Below are 19,650 nucleotides of genomic sequence, written 5' to 3'. Positions count from 1 at the left end.
TTTTGCTATTAGTCATGTTTCTGCACCATTTAAATCTCAAAAGCACAGAGGAAAATAGGACTTGAAAAAGTCATTGAGAAAAACCAGAGCAATTTTTTTCTTGCCCATTCTACCATCTTCTGCAGTCCAGGGAACACAGGGAAGGAGATGCTCTGCACAGGGTTAACTGACTAAGCACAGATGACTTTCAACAGGATTACATGTAGGGTTATAGGGCAGTAAAACAAATGACAACTCACTGTAGGTAATGTTGACACAGCATAAATGAGGAGGACAAACAGTTAAACTGTTCCTGGACATGACATTTCACCATGCCAGTTCTTGAAAGATATAAAAGAATAATTTAGCAACAGATCCTTGAAAAAAGATTAGCCAACATGAATCAAGATGTATTAAAAAAAAAAAAAACGCTCAGAATTATTGTACAGATGGTATACATTATGAAGGTAAGAAAATATGAAGTACCTATGTGTTCTTGCTGATATAATTTACAGCATATAAAATATAGGCGGTTATAAATTAAAACATCCATCAACTTGATAAAAAACTCTTAACCCAGCATGGGAACTATGTTTGTGAGTATAAAAGACAGTGTTTTTTGTTTTCATTGCATTTGAGAGGGATTTTTTTTGTTTTCTATTGAATACAGAGAAGGACAATGGAACAGACACCTCATATAATGGAAATTTACAGATGTAAATGTAGATTTTTCAAAAAATGCCAATGGACCTGCACTATAATGAAAGCATGCCCATATAATAAAGGTGTTTAACAACTACTTTCAGATTACTTGCAAGCTTCTAAACGCTATTTAAAATATGAAAAACCCTCATGCCCTCATGACAGAAAGATAATCTGGAAGGCAAGTTGATAGCCCATAAATTACAGTTTAAAAGGGAAAAGATTAAGCCTGTCTGTACTTTCATGCCCTTCAAAAATACAAGTCATTTGAATATCCTAATTCCTATGTACTGAAGCTACTGTCCAAAACCTAATCCTCTTTAATGTTTTGTCTTCAGCTCCTTTTCAGTTAATATACTAACCCACCTCATTTCTCCTCTTTTAAATCTGATAATGCCATAAATGTGCATGGTTTTTAGAACTGTTTGAAGAAAGAAATATGCAATTCTGTGATGCTGAAGTACTGTTGAAGCAAAAGAAACAAAATAATCCAAATAAAAAAAATTCAGATTTGTTTTTAGTATTAATAATTACAAAGCAATCATCCATGAACCAAGATTTCCACATTCAAATTTTTCTCTTTTAATCTTTTCATTTCTGAGGTAATTTTTACTAAATATCATTGTACATACAGTCAGTGAATACACTTACCGTGATCAAGTTTTGGATACATCTGGAATTTCCCTTTCACCTTGCTCAGATTCCACTATTCAGTCTTTAAAGCATCTCGTTTGAGGGGAAAAAGAAATCACATATATGTCCTAGCAATGAATGATCCCAGTCTTATTTATTCAGACTCATATCTGGAAGCTTCAAGCTGTCTGAGTCCAGTGCACTAAACATGATGTCAAGAAGAGTTCTTGTTTCCACACATCCTTACACAGCACTTTCCACTGGTTCTTAAAAGTGCAGAGCATCTGCACATGGGCGAGGCAAACTGCCTGCAGGATCTGATGGTACCTAATCAATATACATTTTACCACTTATAGATGCTAGCACTTAGAATCACAGAGTCAGGTCTGTAGTTTAACTCACTCTCTTCCCAGACAGCTCTCAGTATGCACAGAAGACGGCTTTTTGTTACAACTTTTCATCCTCTGGCTCCACAGCTTTACATTTTAACTATGTAATAAATTAAATATCAAATATTCACTTCACTGCTCGAGCTAGAAATTCTTTCTGGCTCATCTTTAAAAATGGAAATGAATGTTGGGAGCTACTCAAAGAAAGGCCTTTAGCAAATGCCATGTGCTGGTGGACCCAAAAGGAGGGCCATGAGTCAGACCTGCAGCAAACATCAGAAGTCATTCTGGTTGGCCTGGACCTTTCAGAAAAGGGGTCACATATTTTTCTTAAGAGACCAGTTTTGTTCCCTGGGCCACAGACTGAATTACAGATTAGTATATCCCTCACTTCAGGAATATAATATGCAACTTTGAATGCAGGTTATATTGCTCCTGGAGATATGCAGGTAGTACAACCATCTGCTCCATGTCATTTCAGTTTTTAATCAGCTGTTTTTCTGCTTCCAGTTCAAAGAACAAAAACAGCCATTGTGAGAAAGGCTTAAAAGATGAGTAGGAAATGGAGCTGAAATAGCAATAGGTATATGCACTTTTACCCCAAACGGCTGCAAAATCATGAATTAGCAACGTGAGGATCAAGGGGGGAAAAATCTTACCAGAAGTATTTAGAAAATTCTCAAGGGAAAAAGCCAAAGCAAAGTCAGGTGGGAAAGGTAAGGCAGTGGAGCAGCAGAATACTCCAGTATTGGGTAGAAGTAGAGGGAGGAAGTACTTTAGCAGTACCTCTAAACTTACATGAGAGTGCATTGGTACTAACGTGCCTGATGGTTCCTGTATTGAGCCATGATGTAATAGGGCTCTATTTTGCAGAACTGTTTTTTTCTTTTAATAATAAACTTGAAAATTTTTTACTAGAACTATAAACATTCAGAGTTATCCTGAAAAGGGAAGAACAGAAGCGTTGGCGTGTTGTCAGGAAAGTATAAATGAGCCAGGAGTAAACACAGAGCAGTGGTTATGAGGTTCCTACTCATCAAGTCATTCTGGATGACATTCTTTCGGTGGGAAGAAGTTGAAGAATTAAGAGAGGAAAAGGTATAACTGCATTAAGATGTAATGAGATAAACTCATAGAGAAATTACATTTTATGTTACTTGGCATGAGATGGGACCAGACTCCACATCTCTGAGGTGTTTTCCAGGCTAAAAGCACCAAAGAGCTTGTCCAAATTTGTAGATAATTTCTTGGCATTTAATCTGTTTCAAGTGGAAGGAAATATTTTTTTTTTTCCATTCAGGAGGTTTAATCATTCTATTATAGTAAGCATACAGCCTCTAAAATTAAAGAAAGTCAACTGCATGTTCTCCACTGCATACAAGGAGTTAATTGTAGAAGCAGGGTTTTAGTTTGAGAAACTAGAGCCAGACTACCTCAAAATGCTCTTATCAGCAGGAGACTGCTTTATTTTAAGCAGCTTTTTAAATAAAGAAATCAATACTTTTAAGAATGGGGAAAGTGGTTTAGTTTTTGAGGACAGGTTCAGTAACAAAGCTCTGTCTTGCCTCTGAGAGAACCAGAGCAGTGATTAACCATGGCCCTTGACTTGCGCTGCCTTTGGCTGCACTAGTGAGCACAGATGCTTTCCAAGGTTGAAAAATCAGCAAGTCCTTCATAATACTGTAATGTATAGCTGAAGCAGCATTTTATCCTCATGAACTTAATTTGTTACATAAGCATTTTACTTGAGCCAAAGGGTTTTTTTTTCTTTTCAGAGAACAAATGTGCCTCAACAATGAAGTTGAAAACACTTCAATTGTCAAAAATCATGAAACATTTATTTCCCATTAAATGACTTCAGCTTCCTCACTCAAAGAGAAAAACATGTTTGATCCCATCAAACTTCACTCAGGATTCAACACTATGTCCCAGGAGAGGGAAAGAAAGCCAATAGCTTGGGAGTTAGAGCTCTAACTGGGAAAGGAAATAAGGAAACTACATTTCAGATTTCCACATCTATTCACATTCTGTTACAGTGCTGTCTTCATCTTCCTGTTCCTCAGTAATGTCTACATTTTTCAGAGCTGAATAAGCTCAACTGGTGAACTTAGAGTAAACTTTCCTTGGAAGAAGGAACTGTGGCTAACCTTCAAGAAAACAGGTCAAGACCTAGCTTCTCTACACATCCAACTAGAATACCCTCTTGGAAGTCCACATCCCAAGACCACCAGGTAATCAGCTACAACTGACAGGACCCTCGATTTGTTTGCAATTCCAAGTGAGAAAAGACCTCTTTTTATGACTGACATTCTGAAGAAAGAGAACTAACCTACAGAAAGTCATAAAATATAAATATCTCTTGAGGTGACAGGCTGACCACTCCCTTCATCATATGCACAATTATACTAAAAATTTAAACAGGTGGTGTAAACTTAACATTCAGTATATGGCTCATGAGGCACTTCTTCAGAACAACAAGCAAGCTATCAATGTTCATTGCAAAAAAAAAAAAAACCACCTGAAAACTTAACAACGTTCTACGCATAAAACATCTAAGTTGAAAGTGCATATAGTAGCATAATCACAAGGAAGCAGAATAAAGAAAGAGAAAGAAGAAAAGAGTAAAAGGAGTAGAAGACCTCAGGGCCTGAGCTAACAGTAAAACATTTTTTTAAAGCAGGGAAGTGGCATAAGAAAAGTACTTCAGCCCAATGATCAACCAACTGTTTGCATTGTACTACATTCAAGAACATTCAGAATTTCTCACCACAAAAAACAAAGTGTCACCAAGTGTGACTGGGCAACAGAAGAGGAGACATGGGGGCTTGGATTTGGCCAAAATGAACTGCTATGTTAACCTACGCTAGAAACACAGATAAAGGCAGAAGATTAACTATCTGTTTTCTCTGCTCTGGTCCACAATTTTCACTTGTTCACTTTTAAAGTCTTTTTTGGCTATTGACTCCAATGTACTATGATAAAATCGAGTACTCCAGTGTACTGCTCTGATAAATACTGCTCTGAGATGGGACTACATTCAGTCTTACGTATTATATGCCCAAGCATTGAAAGTATGCTTGAGAAAATGCTGCATGCATTGTTGCCAGCTGTGTACTGCAGTTTAGAATTAAAGTTCTCCTAGCTGATGTCAGTACTTGGGAAAGTTCTTTGGAAACTGATCACTGGTGTCTTGTGTCTCTGTCTTCTGAGAAAGGAGTCTATTTACAGTCTGTTTTCCTACTAATTTTCAGACTGATATCAGCAGTGCAAATAAGTTAAAATTAAGTCAAGCCTTCATGTCACTAATTTCTCTTCCTTCCGACTTGCAAAGTCCCACCATCTGCTCCTACTCAGCAGAAAGAAAGCAGCGTCTTTATTTCCTTAGAAAGCATTTGCATCACCACAGGTGGCCAGGAGGTAATAGGAAAACAGCCATTTTTTGCAGGATTTTCCATTCATGCTGTCTGTCTCTCTGCTTCCTTGGGGAAGCATTATTTCAAAAACAGATGACAGCCTAGTCAGGCATCATAACTGCAAATGGCACAAGGGGAAGTGCCTTCCCAAACTGTCAAACATGACTGTATAAAATCACATCCTGATACAGCAAAAAAAGATACCATCCAGAAGACTTTATTTAGCCCTTTCATTATAGAATGTGCTGAAAATTTTAATAAATCAAGAAGTCATTAACAGCTGCACTCAACTGAGTAAGAGCATTAAATAGAAGCACTGAAAAGAGATGCAGAGATTTAGCTGAGTCAAAATCAAATGACAAAGAAAGAAAGATGAAAGAAGATGAATTTTTTTAGTGCCAGTTGAAAAGTAGTCATTACTGGACCCTTCAGTGTGAAATAGAGATTAAGTTCTTCAAATGAGGAATTCAGTATGAATATTAAGATATGCTCAGTTTTCTTCTCAAAAGCACTTACAAAAGTGTAAAAGAAAGCCCCTATCACAAAATAATTTTTCATTCAGAATTTCAGTGTTTTAAACCTGATGCTCAGAAACAACACAAAGTTACTTGAAAAGTTTTTCAGAAGAAAAGTAGGAAATCGCTATGAAAGAAAAAACTGCCCATAGCTTAAGACTATACAACTGGAAAATCTGAAACAGGAAGTCATAATTAGGGACTACACATCACCTACAGGATAAAATTCAAACAGCAAGTACTGTCAGTATTTCTTAGAACTGAGATGTTAAAGTTGCTTCATCTTGAAAGGAAAATGCCAGATTCTTCCTTGTTAGGAACTAATGAAAATGTTAATGAAAATCTTTATAATTTATACACATTACTGATGACTCTCTGAAGATAGTTATCTTATACCTTTGGTGATTATATAAGAGAGGAGTTACGCAGATGAGATCTCTACTTATTAAAGATTGTGATCCTCCAACAGGAAGGAAAAACTTGACTGTTGTTACATTCTTGCCAAAGATGCACCCCGTAGACATGTCAATTTCAGGATTATTTTACTCTACTAAAATATAATGAGGTACCATGCTAAAAACTTAAGGCTACATCTACAATACACATAGGACGATAGGTAGCTCTCACAGTGACAAGTGGCAAAGGCTTCAAGCTGCACCAGGAGAGGTTTAGATTGGGTGTACAGTAAGATTCCTTCATTGAAAGGGCAGACAGGCATTGAACAGGCTGCCCAGGGAAGTGGTGGAATTACCATACCAGGAAGTGTTCAAAAGGAATGTTGATGTGGCACTTGGGAATATGCTTTAATGGTGAACATAGTGGTGCTGGGGAAAAGTTGGACCTGATGATCTTAGAGGTCTTTGCCAACCTTAACAATTCCATGATCCTATGGTTTATGAATGGAAGACTTTTTCACAAGGCATTAATGTCTTGCATGTCATTCACTCAGAAGATATTTTGTTTTAATTTGAATCTTTAGAAACTGTCCTGAATAACAATTACTGAAAAGAGAGAAATTTAAAAGGCAGTAGGTATTCAAAAGGCAAGAATTTTTTCAGAGAACTCGCTTTCTGTAGGCTTTTAAAAAGCTATTTTTCTAAGCTGTCCATTTACTTGCTCAACTTGACTTTTTAGTTAAACTCTGTTTTTATTTTATAAAATACTAGCAGAAGCATGAAAGCCTAAAGATAGCCTGATGAGTAAGTTGTCATGACATAATGAAACAATAATTAGCAGCCTCCCTTGCAAATGGGAAACTAGCAGTAAGGGCAACGTATGTCTAGACAGAGAACCTGCCACTGAACATTTACTTACTCAAAGATGCTCTTTACATTGTAAGAATAGGTAGGAAGAGCTATAACAAAAGCTTCCACTGCTTCTTAACAACCAATTTTAAAAACACCAACCATTGTCTATTTATGTTACTTTTAAAGCTTTGTTCAGCTTGTATTTTTCAGACTAATCTTTTATTCTGGGCAACTGCCATCAGCTGTTTCAAAAGAAATAATTGATAAAACAGGCCAAGATTGAACATGCAAGTTTTCTCATAAGTTCTTAAAACAGTTCTAAAATTTCTATCCTTTGGGCTAATTTGACAAAAGTTCAGAGATACTTCTAGAACAGGTCTCCAATCATCATTAAAAGACCTGAGTAATATAAAAGCCTTTGGAAACTGGACACTATCCTCACCATAAACGTCATGACAGCTGTTGATTCTCTGAGGATTTGTGCTCCAATTTGGCATTTGTTGATCCTTCATGTTCGCCATAAATGAAAAAAGGCCTAAGCATCACATCCACAAACCACAGTGTACACCAGAGACAAGTGCCAAGAATTTAAATTAGACTGAGCCATTCTAAAACTAGCCCAAGAAACTAAGAGCTGTGAAAGTTGTCTTTACTTTTAATGCACTTCTAAATTGCAGCCAGACAAAAGGGAAGAGAAAGAAATAGGATCCAAAAAGAAATCAAAAAGAGGGTTTGTACTATTTTTAATAGCCTACACTGAAGCCTGGAATATCTTGGGACTAAAAAAGCAAACCAGATCTCTTGCATTACTGAGAAAACAGACAAGATTTTGATAAACATTTCTAAGGCAGGGAGAAGTAGAGGTGACCAGCAGGCATGAATAACAAAGAAAATGAGAATATAATCAAAATGTGCAATTGCAAATGTTTCAAGAGATTTCAGCATTAGCCATGTTAAATTAAATTCACCAGAGGCCGTCCAGAAAAGGGCATCAGAGGGAGAGAATAGGACTTTTAAATAATCTTTTTATATTAATCTCAGGCCGTGAGCAATAGATCATAGAGTGAACAAAACTTACTGAATTGTTTTCATAAACTCTAACCTAACATCTTCAAAAATTAGGGCTGTGGGACCACACTTAAGCTAGAAGGGAATAATGGATTTTATCCAATTTTTAAAAAGTAGTACCTAAAAGATCAGAAATACAAAGGGTAAGTCACAAAAGAGAAAAAGATTCAGAGATGGGTTTCAGTGGGAAGTGTGTTGGAAATTCTGAAAAAAAAAAAAAAAAAAAAAAAATTCTCAGAGTGACTTAAGAGACTTTACAAGCAACAGACTAAGATGAAAATCAGGATAGCCAAAGAAGTAACAGTAAGGAATAGGCAAGCACCATGGCTTCATGAAGAAGGGTGGAAAGCCAACAAGGTGGCAGTGACCAGGACAGGGCTACAGGAGCTTTGCTGATGGAAGTTTCAGCTAAGTGAAAAGGATATTAGCCAAACTGAAGGCAATCCAAAATTGAACTTGGGGTCTGATGAGCTCAGAGATGAACTAAGAATATGGGTCTGGCTCTGCTCCTAATTTTGGAGTAAGGTCAAAGAAGATGAACCTCTTAATTCTAGATAGGTGAAATTTAGGTATTAAGGCTAGTCCTTAATTAAGTCCTGATTCCCATGTCTTTAAAATAAACTGTTAGGTCAACATTAAAGTTTTGCTCTAATGAATTTAAAAAAATGCAAACAAACAAACAAGAAAAATGCGAATAGGAAAAAAACCCATAAGTACACACATGCAGAGAGATGCAAGAGAGGACACGACTAACCAACCTTACATGTCCTTTTTAAAGGAATATTCAGCATCACCATAATTTTTTTAAAGCTAATTTTTAAATGTTTCATTCCCTAACATACTTGTAAAATACTTTACTCTAAGAAGCAAGGAGATGCATAATTTTCACATTTTTAGCATTTACAATTTATACTGCAAATTCTAGATATTTTTATTTCGGAGAATGTGTAATGAATAAACTGATAGGTATTCCTGTACTGCCCTTGATCATCGAGGCTGGAGTAGAAACATATTCCAAAACTCAGCATCAGCAGCTCTCAGCTCTGCACCTCATGGAATTCAATCATGGAGATCTGGTGCTCAGGACAGCTGAATGCTCCTTTGAAGTACGATGAACTACTGGTTACATAACAGGGCTGTACACTGATATTGTTTTACCAGGAGTGTGGTCTATTTAGGGGATTTATACAGAAAACTAGTCACAGAAACTGTGACATTTGTGGCTTACTGATAGACTGAGTCACATTAAGATCACTGCTAATCCAGCTACATCTTAAATTCCTGACCTTGGCAGATGGTTGGTGTGGCACTCAGCTACTAATACATCCCTCCTTTTGGATGTGTTAAGCAAAAGATAACTAAAGTGTCTATTACTCAGAAAAAGCATGGTATATCTGTTTAAAAAAAAAAAAAGTATTTTCTGTTTTTTTGCAAACTTTGAAATTGAGAAAAAAATCTATTTAGAATACAAGAGAAACTTTTTAAAAATAGGACATTCAATAATATATAGGAAATTGCTGAATATATGGTAACATCAGGAGAGTGGAAAACAGTACCGACTTTTTTAAAAAAAAACCTGAAAAATAAAAAACTTCTCTTTTCCAGTAACTTTTATGGGTATATTTAACCACAGGCACTTTCAAATGCTGTGTGATTTTATGTTGCCTGAGTAACCTGTTTTATAGTTCAACTGTATTTTCCAATTAATTTCAAAAAACAGTTTAAAAAAATGTTCCAAATGCTGCATCTTAAAGTAACACCAGAGCCAAAACATAAACTTATAATATTGTTAGAGAACTTTGTAGATCAACCATGTTATTTAGGAATGCTTGTATAAGAATTCAGTGGGAAAATATTATTCTCCCAGTAGTCCCTTTTTCAGTTTCATTAAACTATTCTTCAGGAAAGATGTAAAGAGTTAAGAAGTAATCATGTTCTCATATCTATGCCAATCCTTTTTTGAGTGTTTGCAACAAAACTTCATCTTAATGTGTTGAGTAGAGATGATTTTAACTATATCAGCAAGACATTAAGTAGGTTAGTTAATATTTGTATACTATTTTGAAGTTAATTAGTAGAGAGAAAAACCCTAATTATCTTTAGCCACATAAAACGGTAGGGAGTGCCATAGGCCACAACAAGATGCTGCTAATTTTGAATTAATTATCCAAGAGAAAGTAAAAGTATGTAAGGTTATGTCTAGACCCAGGTTTGTAACAGTAGGCAAGCACCTGGTCAGATAGCCCACAGGTACAGATAACACTATAGCTGGAAGGACAGCACTGAGCCCTGCACTACTTTGTATCAAAAGTACTTTCAGGGGAAAAAAACCCCAAAGAACAAGCTAGCATAGACATCTAGTTTGCGCTCTGTGGAATTTTGTGATGTGCTGCTTTCTGGTTTTCCTTTGATTTATATTTTTTGGTGAAGCAGCTGTTGATGGAAATCTTGGTAGTCATACAGAGTACTTTGATTCAAAGAAGACAACAATGAAAACTGGAAATGAAGAACCAACTGAGATATGACTTAAAAAGTTATGAAATCAAGTTCTAGGAGAACATGCTTATGTGGGTACAAAAGTGTACATATCTTAGCAGAGAAAAATAGCTGGCCACTCTCCCAAGGGCAACTTTCATTAAAACAACAAACCAAATTCTTTCAGAAGGGATCAACCATTAGAAAACCATGTCCTGATTCCCAAAAGAGACAAAAGACAACTTTTCCAGTACTTACATCAAACGTGGGTGTGCTTTGCTTGGCACTCTGGTTACATGGCTCTCTGAAGCAGTCGGTGAATGGAAGCAAAAGACCCATTGCAATAATGCGAGAACAGAGCTTTTCTGCTTCTTCTTGTGGTGCATTTTCCTGCTGGCTGAAGAGCTTTTCCAGCAGAGTTCGTCCTGCCAAGGTGATGAGAGAGCAATAAGAATTTGTAGCTACACACAGGACATGAGTATTTAGGCATTACAATGTGTATTGAAAACATGAATTATTAGAAGTAAAAAATATTAAATAAAAATAAACAATATTTAATATTTATTTTATTTTCTATAATATTACATTTATAACTATAATATCTATATCAAATATTAAATAAATGATTAACTATTAAATTCTTAATAAATGTATCTGATAGTAAGTATTTATTATAAAATATTTCTACATAATGGTTGTAAGTGCTCTGGAACCTGATTAATTAGGATCAAGAAAATTTTCAAGAAAATATATGTATATATTACATGTGCCAGCTGCACTTTGAAGCAGGAACAAAAAACTATGAGTTGTTATTGTAGCATCAATTTCCTATAAAAGTTTTCTGAGGGGAAAAATCAGGACATTAGCAAGAGATGAAACAATTTCTTCCGAAGATGTCACACCAAGTTGATAAAGAGTTTAGGCTGTCAGCTCCTGGAATGAGCTTTTGTTTTTTGAGTAGTAAAATTCTTATAGTCTTTGAGACATTTTGCTGTGTTTCTTTGGAGAAACTCTCAATAAAAGAAAAGTAAAAAAAAACCCTTATAACTATTCTGTGTAAAAAGAGCAAGAAGATACTTATTCCTTCTATAGAGCCAGATTTCATGATCAAAGTGCTTTCTTTTGTTATCCAACCAGAAAATGAAAGGAAAGCATATGTTAGAGAATATATAGGAGGAGAAAATCTTAGTGGCTTGAAATATGACAATGCTTTGTGAGTTTAGCCAGAAATGGACTATAAAAATAGTTACATACAAGGTTAGAGTAAAATCTACATTGTAAGAATATTAAGTTGCTTAAGCTCTAAAATGTCAGATGTAAAAAGATGCCGAAGTTCAGATTCACATGATGTGGATAAATCGATCTACTGAAAGAAAAAAGATAAATGGACTAATAAAGTTAATTTCGTGTTTGAGTATAAGCTAGCTGGGAATATAGCTTGTACCTAAATAAGTTTCTATAGCCTGTTTTTCCACCCACTCATTCACAGCCAAAGGTATTTAAAAAAACAAAACAAAAACTAATACATTGTTAAGAAAGCATTTTAGTATAATTTAGCATAATAAAAATAATATTGATAATTATAATTCTACTGTTATTTACATGTGAGATTTCTGATTGAACAATGACTTTATTAAAAATGTAAAATTTCCCAGGCTTTCTGAACATACTAGAAAGGTTTTACTTTTGAACATCTGGAAGCAATTTTAAAAGGATTCTCTAAGTCACATTTGGCTAGAAGTCTCTGTAAATTTCAATTTCATGTGGCAATACGCTCTAAAATAAACAATGCATTAAAACTTTGGAAGCTGTTCCTAAGATATTCTTCTCTATATCTAAAGATCTGATAATTATCTGATAATTAGTCCAAGTTTGCTAGACCTTTAGTAGACAAAATACAATACATTCAAGGGAATAAAACAGGAGATAAGTTATGAGATAAACTTGTTCAAGAAATAAATTTTGTTACGTTTGCCAGTTAGTTTGCCTCTGTTCCTTGGCTACACCACCTGAAATGCAACGCCAACAAAACTGCTTATTCAACATATCCCTCTATCAGAGTTCAGCTGCTAATTCTTTAAAATAATTTATTAGTTCAAGACATCTTTCTTGCTGACCCTGACAGAGGATCACTTTGCTCAACACAAAAAGAAAGAATTACACAAGAAAAGGACACATTTCTGCATGCTATGTGATATATTGAAATGTTATCCATGACTACCAAATGTCAGACTTGATAGATTATCTTTAATTTTTTCCCCCTGGGCATGTCAACATTTAAATAATCTTGTCATGTTTAGAGAGTGTTCTCCTGCATATTCAGAACCAGAATAGCCCCTTCCTTTTGCTTTGACCTAATTAACAGGGAAAATATCTGTAAATTACAAAACAGGATATGTAGCTTTCCACCCATTAATTCACTCAGTCATTGCTAATTTTTATAGCATTTAACTTTTTTGCTCAAGTTCAAATACATTGTTCAGAATCTTAATTGCTATTCAATTGGGGTTTATTTTCATATTAATTTTTAACTGTTTTGTAAAAAAAATTATTATTCAAACTACAGAAAATAAGTATACATGTAAAAAATCATTAACAAATTTAATTAATTCAGATTATGGTAAGAGAAATTATATCGTTTTGCCCACCTGAGCATTATATAGCCTTGGAATAAATAAGATAGTAAAAATTATTTAATTATATTAGCAATTACTTCTTAACTTAGAAGAATCAAAATTTTGATTTAAGCTGATTTCAGGCTAAATTCCAGTCAACTACAAGATTTTGAACTAAAATTTTTCATTGTTAGTTTATAAAGAAAAGGCAGCAGCAACAGCTTTTGACCTCAGACACCTCAAATCATTTATGAGATATTTACATGAAGTAATACCTTCTGGAGGTGAAGATGTTTGCAAATAATCTGGAATAATTAAATTATCAATAATTTTATAATTATTAGATGATCGGCTGATTTCTGCTATGAATTTAAATAGAATGGCAAAAAATTTCTCTTGACTGCCTTTACCTACCACGAAAACAGCAAAAATTAAAACCAAGGTCCCTGAGATCTCTTTTTTCCCCTAAGAGGTTAAATTACCCCTATTCATGTTTTAAACATTTCTTCCTAGAAATCCCAGGTCATGAAGTTCTTGAACCCAATTCTTACCTTTCCCCTAACTATTTTGGCAAGGCTTGGGAAGCATGCTAAATTTAGAATTAGAAAGAACTTCAGCTTTAGATCAAATAAGTATTCTGAGGACCCTGCCAAAAATCTTCCGCAAGTAAGATGACTACAAACTCAGAAGATATTTCTTTAGGAGCTTAGAATAACTTATTAGACCCCAGTGAGGGATAAAAAGACTTTCATTTTTCTTCTGTTGCAAAGGATTATGCAGTTAATCCACTAACAAATTGAGAATGTGAGTTTGGAAGTATCAGGTATTCTGGACTTCTGTGTATATTTTGTTACAATTTTGCTACTGTGACTCAGCTTCCAAGTTCCTTGTTCTCCACCTCTATACGACCTGCCTCTTGCTCCCATTCCCATGAAGACGAAGCACTATTGATCTTGTCTCCTCCACTATGACACAACTGGTCCTCATCCAATCCTTATGACCAAAAATTGAACACCACCGTTCCCAAAAGCCATCTCTGTAGAATGTCATCTATTCACTACTGAATAGAATCTATTCACATGTTCCAGTGTGGTTTCCATTCAGACTCTCTCCCTGCATGAAAAATGTGGGTAAAAGAGTGTTCAGTATTGTCCACAGAGAAATACAAGCAAATCCTGACTCAATGAATTCACCTTAGAGATCTTTGATATGCGCAGAAGACAAGCCTTTTAAAGAGCTACAAGATGAGCAAGAAAATCCTTAAGAAGCAGCAATATCATAAAAATGTTGTTAGCTTTGAATTTGCTTAATTATCAAGGGGAGGAAGAGACATAAATGGAAGCAAAAAATAGGAAGAAAACTGGAGTAGTTGGACTCCTAGTCATACTGAAAATATACCCACTGAGGCACTGTGCTGCAGCAGAGCTTGCAATAGTGCTGCCTTGATGATCTTGCTGTTACAGCCTCACATTCATCTTTAAAGATGTTCTTCTATCCTCCTTACACTGGATTTGCAAAAGCCCAGGAGCATGGCTGGCAGTGAGCACCAGTTGAGACTAATGATCAAAATGAGTTATATTCCAAAAGCTCCCTCTTCTGCCAATCTCAGTGATTGTCTCGCCAAAAAAACAGAGCTCTACACCAAGCTTTCACCACTAACACAGCAGTTGCATCAGTACATCTTAACCTCCACACACACTGGAGACAAGACTTTCTATTTTTATTCTTCCTAATGCAGAGTGAACGGCTTCAATATAACACCAATTCTGAGCCCTATTCAGTCATCTCAAGAGCTAGCATGGCATGCACACACTGCTCACATCTTCAAAAGCTGAAATCTGCTGGCTTCTCTTTCCCCAGCTTACTCCTTCTTTTGTCCATTTTAGTAAGATCAGAAATGCTCACACAGCAAAGTGATTTCATAAGCCTTGAAGCCAAATGTGCCATAGGTTTTGCTCTACTTTTGGGAAACAGTACAGGAAATAAAGGAAAAGGAAAAAGAAAAAGAAATGGAAAAGGAAAAAGAAATAGACAAAACGGTGAATTTCCATTTACAATATTTTCTTAAGGTCTTGCAAAACATGAAAAGACAATTGTAGTCTTCTTACAGTTTCTCATTTAGAAAGAATTTCAATTATGAAAATAGTTTTGTAAACCAAGAACAACAACAAACAAAAAACCCAAACTAAAAAGACAGAGAGGAAATAGGAGGGGGAAAAAAAGAACTTGCATTCAAAATTAGGAAATGCTGTACTTCAGCTATCTGCTGTTCCATATTAGTCTAAATCATTCCTTGATTCCAATTCTTTTTCTATCTCCTTTTCTATGTATGCTGGCAGCAAGGTGGCAGCTAACTCAGGCCTCTGTCACCTGGCAAAGCACCTGAACAGTGCAGCAGCAGCCATGCCCCAGAATGCCAGAAGTGGACAAACACGTCAGAGAGACAAAAATACTGCAAAGATGTTCATATTTTTAGCTGAGACAGCAATTGCAACTACATGTAATTTCTTAAATAATTTTCAGTTCATATTCACCCTTTCATTGTATTCACTTAAACTATACAGCAAAAGCTTAATGAATAATTTTTCAGGGCAAATCAGTTACATTCCATTTTCACCTTTTTGCTGTTCAGTGTACTTCACCAGGTCTCAAATATTTCACGCATAATAATATTTTACATATAAAATTATTACCTCAAAAAAAGTATTGAAACTCCTAAATGTTTTTATTTCATTTCACAATCTTTTTAAATCTCCAGTTTTTTTAGCTAACCTATACCACTGAGTCTAAATATAACGTGCAACACATGACTGCTGAGAAACAAGAGGTTTTCCAAGATGCACATGAAACCTGGGAATGCAGAATGAAAACAGAAATTGCTATTCTTGCCAACTTTTCTTCAAATGATAAGTCCAAGTACTGTATAAGTGCATATTAAATATGCATTTGCAGTATAGAAGAAGCAATTCAATTTTGTTTGCCTGAAGACTGACCTGGGAGATAACACCCAAAATTCCAGGATTAGAAACTTCATTTATTGTTCTTTTTCACTGCACAGTTTCTAATCCTCTTCTGATTTAGATTGGTAAACTGTTCTAGATTTCTCATCCTGTGGGGTTGCTTTAGCTGTTTTGTTTTCTGGGTTTTTTCTTTTTAAATTTTTTTAAGGGATCGAATTTTTATTGACAGATACTTTTCTAAAATCATGTGACATATTTCTGACAGCCTGGTTACATAAAACATGGAAAACCTAGTAACAGGCCTCCACACAATATTGTTTCATAACAAAAAGGGAAAAAAAAAACCTTCTGCTTTGAATAAACACAAAATAAAATACATTTTAAGTCTATAATTTCTAAGCAACATAAACCTTAAATATAATGAAATTCGTCAAGGTCTAGGGTTCGGGCACACATTGCTACAATACTGTCAAATATATTTCCTTTTGTTCTTATTATCCGTGTAGTAGTTGATCTCTGCTTTCACTGATTGTATAAAAGTCTATGTTTCCAAAGGGGAAAAACCCCCATAGATGTTATATATTGATATCTTTATATATTTCTACTGTATATTATCATATTATACAGAAAATATTATTCATTCATATTTTTATATTATATTTTAGTATTTCAAACATTAATAAAGTTAGGGATATGTGGAAATACCAAAGAATATTTTCCTTCCTTCTTTTGTGTTTTGCCTCCAGATTTCCTGGCTCTGTTCACATGGATGGTATGAACTAAACCCACACAGCATCTTAAATTCAGAAGTCAAAGTAGAAAGACTGTCTAAGCCTGAGAATTAGGAAAAAGACATGTCAACATTATCTCCTTCATTCCCACAGTTTTCTATGGCTGCCTTCACACAGTTTCAAAGTCAGAAATATCAGAATAATTTACTGATTGGGTAGATTCATAGACTATCCAAACAAGTAGAATAAAATATCAATTAGTTTTACATTTCTCAGTCCTGCGCTTCATTGTCACAGTAAACACTATGCTTTACTTTTGCCAAGTTGTCTGAATTTCTTGGCATCTCAATTTTGCTCCTTTTACAATGTTCTATCTCTCACAGTATCTTTGTTTTGTAGTAAAAATTTTCCATGTAACCCTTCACTAGCTCTAAGGAGAAGACCAGAGCACATCTACCCCTGTGCAACTCAAGCAAGTATTAGTTTTTTCCTTTATTTTAGCCTTACATTTATCTCTAAAAATTTAAAAAGATTCTGGGTTGCACAAGACAGCTTTAATAAGTTTATAAACTGAGATTTCAACTCAGCTAAGCAGAAGCAACATATTACACAGAAAAAGGAAGAGCATCACAGAATGCTAACAGCTTCAAGAGCTTGAGACATCCCAAAGAGAGCTAAGGAACAAGTGTGCATGCTCCCTTTTGGAAGCAAGGGCTTTTGCTGCCCCTGGAAGAAAATCCTGCTCCCAGGTGCACACAGGGCAAAAGTAGCACCTCAGCAAAATGACTCTGAAATTCTTCCAGAAATTCCCTGATGGAAAAAGCAGAGATCTGCCAAAGTTTGAAAAAAGGATTCTCCAAAACTGAAGGTAAAAAAGAGAGATCCCTGAATTAAGGAAGTAAAAATTCACCCTAGAAAGGATGTTACAGTTTTCAAAAAACCCACATCTCCTACTTGATCTATAGTTCTCCTTGACTGATCCAAGCAGCTGTATTGTAAAACAACCTAGAATATTAAACTATTCTTTTATCCCTACCTTTTGTTATGTGTCATTTGTGCCGACTATGAGATATGACAACACCACTAATTTCAGCATACAACCCAGTGGTCTGTTATAAGATTACTTAAACAGACACCATATTTCCACAAATCATGCTAGAAAGCATGAGAAAATATAATTAATGCAGACCTTCATTCTGATGAATGAAATCCAAGGTTGGTTCCTCATTTTGAAATTTGTGTCATAATATAGAAAGACAGAAGTAGAATGAAAATTTTACTTGGTAGTGAAAATATCAAGTCCTACAAGTGCTATGGTCAGGACAAAGGTCAGGACATAGGTCTACCCTTGTGTTAATTATGTAATAAACTTTCCACAGCCTGACTGAGCCCATCAATCACAGCACTGGGGGGAGCAGTCCAAAATGACACAGTTCCTCTGGTGGCAGTGAAGTAACATGACAGAGTCCCTTACCTAAAACCACCAGGACTTCTCTTCTTTGGATAAATCATTAGCAGTGTTACTATTATTTATGGAAATGCAGATGAGCACCTTCTTACCACTCTTGTGTTGTCTAGAAAGCAGCTGTAAATAAAATGTTATCAATGTAATCTTATTGATCTTTGCTAAAACCATGCTGCATTTTGTTGGTTTTCTTTACTCTTTTGTCATATACTCAGCAGTTAATTATATCTTATCATTTCCTCCTGCAAGACTTGTTCCAAAGACTTGCTTGCTGCTGCAGTCAAAAACAAGATAAAATTGGCTTGATTATTTGCAATAACAATATCTTGCTTTTTATAAAAAGCAGGTATCATAGCTTTGCCATCACTGGAGCTTCAAAATATATTAAAATATTTGTGGTAGACTGTCACAGTGCTTTCAGCATTCTTACAGATTAGCAAGTCTGTGAAGCACTCTGTCTCCCTAACTTGAACATAAGCTCTTTGAAATTTTGCTTCCATGGTGACTAAGATTTTACACCTTTCCCCCTCAGTGAATTTTTTTACATATGACATATGCATAGCAGGATAAGCTGAGACAGACTTCTAAACTATTCTTTTATCCCTACCTTTTGCTATATATCATTTATGCATGTTATTTAGTGAGATATATTCATGACATATGTAGGAAAAAGTAAGAACACCTTTTTCAGAAGTTTTCATACAGTAGCATTCAGAAGCTGAAGATTTTAAAATTATTGTTAAATACCAGAAAACTCCCCAATTGTGATATAGCAGTGGCACAGAGTACAAAATGTCTTTCTAAAAATATCAACAACATGTCCCCCCACCCCAACATTAAATGACTTGTCTCCCTCCACATGATTTCTCTCAGGCTCTAATGCAGCATCATTGCAGCTTACAGAGGTACATTTATAAAGCTTTCCTAATAATACCAATTTATTTTGAAGGACAACCTATATGTGCCTGTCTAGCAAATATTTCAGGCACCATATGCATCTTTGGCAAATTTCATATTGTGTTTTCCAGGTACTTAGCTTCCTCTCAGCAAGTATTTAATTCTGTCTCTTTACCCTTTTAGTTTCTGTGGTGATTTGTGATGTGAAGGCAGCAGTGTGTGCCAGGTTCTCACAGACTGCTGGAAAGCCACAATGCTTTCTGTCTAGCTCTTTTAAAGTAAGAAGCTCCTCTGATATCTTTTTGGGCATCTATTACCTACAGCATCTTTTGTCAGTCCAACCTTATAAACACTACCTCTTACAACCCAACTTTGTAAAACTTTATTCCCAATGCTTTGACATTTTGTTCCACACTCAATACATTCTGGCCTATCTCTACATTAGAAGTAAATTCTCAAGCTCAAGCTTGTGTGCTCAAGCAGCCAAAAGTTAAAAGACACAACTAGGTGGTCTTTAAAGTGGGACACAAATAACACATCTCCTTCAACCTACTCATTAGC

At 35.3% G+C, this 19,650-nt stretch overlaps 1 protein-coding gene across 2 annotated transcripts in view; it reads right to left on the bottom strand.

Annotated features, from left to right (window-relative positions):
• FMN2 (formin 2) overlaps nucleotides 1-19,650 on the bottom strand; it is a 168,829-nt gene that overhangs the window by 126,178 nt on the left and 23,001 nt on the right. For both annotated transcript variants that reach the window (XM_018917089.3, XM_018917091.3), the window contains exon 3: nucleotides 10,680-10,846. In XM_018917089.3, the coding sequence (XP_018772634.3) occupies nucleotides 10,680-10,846 (167 nt within the window). The remainder of the gene's footprint in view (nucleotides 1-10,679; nucleotides 10,847-19,650) is intronic.

The sequence above is a fragment of the Serinus canaria genome, chromosome 3, assembly GCF_022539315.1.
Source record: "Serinus canaria isolate serCan28SL12 chromosome 3, serCan2020, whole genome shotgun sequence".
NCBI classification, from domain to species: domain Eukaryota; kingdom Metazoa; phylum Chordata; class Aves; order Passeriformes; family Fringillidae; genus Serinus; species Serinus canaria.
This window is presented reverse-complemented; position numbering and strand designations above follow the sequence as displayed.